This window comes from Oryza brachyantha, chromosome 1 (genome assembly GCF_000231095.2).
Source record: "Oryza brachyantha chromosome 1, ObraRS2, whole genome shotgun sequence".
Classification (NCBI taxonomy): domain Eukaryota; kingdom Viridiplantae; phylum Streptophyta; class Magnoliopsida; order Poales; family Poaceae; genus Oryza; species Oryza brachyantha.
Genome location: NC_023163.2, coordinates 13,226,683 through 13,229,121, shown reverse-complemented (window position 1 = coordinate 13,229,121; position 2,439 = coordinate 13,226,683). Strand labels below are relative to the sequence as shown.

The window sequence follows — 2,439 nt, the reverse complement described above, 5'->3', positions numbered from 1 at the left end:
TCATACATTGTCAATGTATATGTCAAGTTCATGAGCAAGGTCCTTCATTTGAAATGAACTAAAATCATTAGGATATAGCTTAGCAAGTTCCATGAGGCTATCCAATTTGAAGTCAGCAAAAGAATCCTTAGGATTGAAAGCAGCCATGCAAGTAAGCAAATTTGAATTTGTTTCACTGAAACGATCATTAAACTCAATAAGTAGCAAGTCTAAAACAGGGTTCACACAATCCCATCTATAGTGTTGGTAATTAGTGCGGTTTGTCTTTTTCCTTGGTTTATGACGTTCAATGTACTCCTCTTCCATGTCCAACCTAGCAGTGCCATGCTCATCACAAAATGAATATGTTTTCTCCCATAAAGATTCCCAACCATCATCTCTAATCTCCTGGAATTTTTCTTTGGTTGACTTCACCTCTAGCATGGCCTCCAATATGTCTCGATTTTTCCTTTGTAAACAAAGTGATAGAGCATTTGCATGCCCCAAGATTATCAACATCAAATGCAAATGAAACACAAAATCAAAGTCTTGAAGATAATCTATGAGCCCACGGGCTTGACTCCTCTTACTGTCATTTAGGCCATACTTCTCCACATATTCGAGCACTTCAATTACACATGGGTACAAGCTGCTCAAACTCTATAGAGTCTTGTAATGGGAACACCACCTAGTGTCCCCCGGTCTTTGAAGTGATTTCTCTTGGTTTAATCCTGTCCCAATACAAATTTGTCCATTGCCTATTGCTTTCTTTAGTCTCTCTTGTTGACTTTCCCGTATCATGTCTTTACGTTTGCAAGAAGCACCAGCCATATTAAGAAGAAGGGATATCATGTCAAAGAAATCACTCACATCATCATTCTTTTTAGCTACTGCTACTATGACTAATTGTAGTTGGTGAGCAAAAGAATAAATATAATAAGCTGAACTATTCTCTCTCTCGATCAAAGCTCTCAAACCATTAAACTCACCTCTCATGTTGTTCGCTCCATCATAGCCTTCACCTCTAACTTGTTTCTAGCTTAATTTATACTTGGTAAATAATTTATCAATATTAGAAGGCACAGAGCTGTTGTCTCATTGACATGTATGATGGCAATAAGTCTTTCTTTTAGAACTCCATGTTGGTCGACATACCGTAAAACAACAGCCATTTAGCCATTTGTTCCTTGTCTGAGACATCAGCGGATTCATCAACCATCAAGCAAAACACATCACCACCGATCTCTTCAATAATAGAATTTACTATGACCTGCATATAACATATTATACATTACATGTCATTCTTTATTTCTTAACAGTTGATATAATGCAAAACAAAGTAACAAATTAATCAAAATTACCTCTGCAAAGCAATGAGCAATGTCCTTTTGAATTTCTGGAGACACCATTTGGTGATTTTCAGGAGCATTACTTAGCACAACCTTCTTGATTTTTTCATTTTGCTCCGCCAAAACCTTGACTAACTCTAGAAAATTTCCCCTATTCTTTGATTCTTTTGACTCATCATGATCCCTAAAAGCCAATCCTTGATGCAATAAGTACCTAGTAGCAACTATGGAAGTACTTAGTCGAGTAAAATATTTTTCTTTTTCAAGATCACTCTGCTTGTTGAAACCTGCAACAATTGATTGGCTTGGCCTCAATAGATTATTACATCTTTTGACAGCACTATTATGAAAACCACTTATACTACCTACATGAATGTCTAATCTATTTTTCTTGTTCCATGAAGAGAAACCTTTTACTACAAATGCATCATTTCCAGCTTGTCCTTCAATACAATCTCTAAACAAGTAGCAGTACAAGCAAAAAACTTTATCCACCTTCTCACTATACTCTAGCCAATCATATTCTTTAAACCATTCCGGATTAAACCGTCATGGTGTGCCTGCTATGAGTGTTTGTGGATCCTTGAAACATGGCTGTGGTCGATCCGGACCATTCATCAAATATTTTCTTCCTATCTAATCTTGTAGCTTAAGGCCTGGATATTCTGTGATTCTCTTTCTCTCAGCCGGATCATATGGAAGCTCATCCAAATTAACATCTTTCGGTGAAAGAATTACAGAAGGCCAGGTAGTAATACTGATGTTTGATCTGCCTTGATCTGCACTAGTCCCTTCATCACTAGCATTAGGTAATTTTCTTTTCAAAAATCGTTCCAAAGTATTCTTGTTGCCTGTTCAAAGTGCAGAGATTAAATTATAAAGTGCTAAACTTAACATTGCTAGATACCCATGGCATGTGGCCACATCCTGTCATCCCACATGTGCAAAGTAAAAAAAAACTAGTACTTGGATCAACACTGTTGTTTTTCAGTTTTTACCTGAACTTGACATCAGAGAAGATTGAAGAGCAAAATTCAGAAATCCAAATCAGCAGACAGCAGCCCTAGCAGTAGTGCTCAACGCCTAGTGTCCAAATAAGAAAATTAGATGG

The 2,439-nt window shown here is 37.0% G+C and overlaps 1 protein-coding gene across 1 annotated transcript; it reads right to left on the bottom strand.

The window, feature by feature from the left end:
- LOC102722821 lies at window positions 1-1,388 on the bottom strand. Its single transcript, XM_015833311.2, has 3 exons — window positions 1,341-1,388; window positions 1,135-1,249; window positions 1-605 (listed from the first exon to the last, which is right to left on the bottom strand). The coding sequence occupies exons 1-3, from the start codon at window positions 1,386-1,388 to the stop codon at window positions 1-3; spliced, it is 768 nt and encodes a 255-aa protein (XP_015688797.2).
- Between the last annotated feature and the right edge of the window lie 1,051 nt (window positions 1,389-2,439).

Bases quoted from the DNA above. Each gene is read 5' to 3' on its own strand.
- LOC102722821 (XM_015833311.2), bottom strand. From the start codon at position 1,388: ATGGTGTCTCCAGAAATTCAAAAGGACATTGCTCATTGCTTTGCAGAG. The intron at 1,250-1,340 runs GTAATTTTGATT...TGTTATATGCAG, and splicing joins TTGCTCATTGCTTTGCAGAG to GTCATAGTAAATTCTATTAT. The intron at 606-1,134 runs GTATGTCGACCA...GTGTAATTGAAG, and splicing joins TAAATGGCTGTTGTTTTACG to TGCTCGAATATGTGGAGAAG.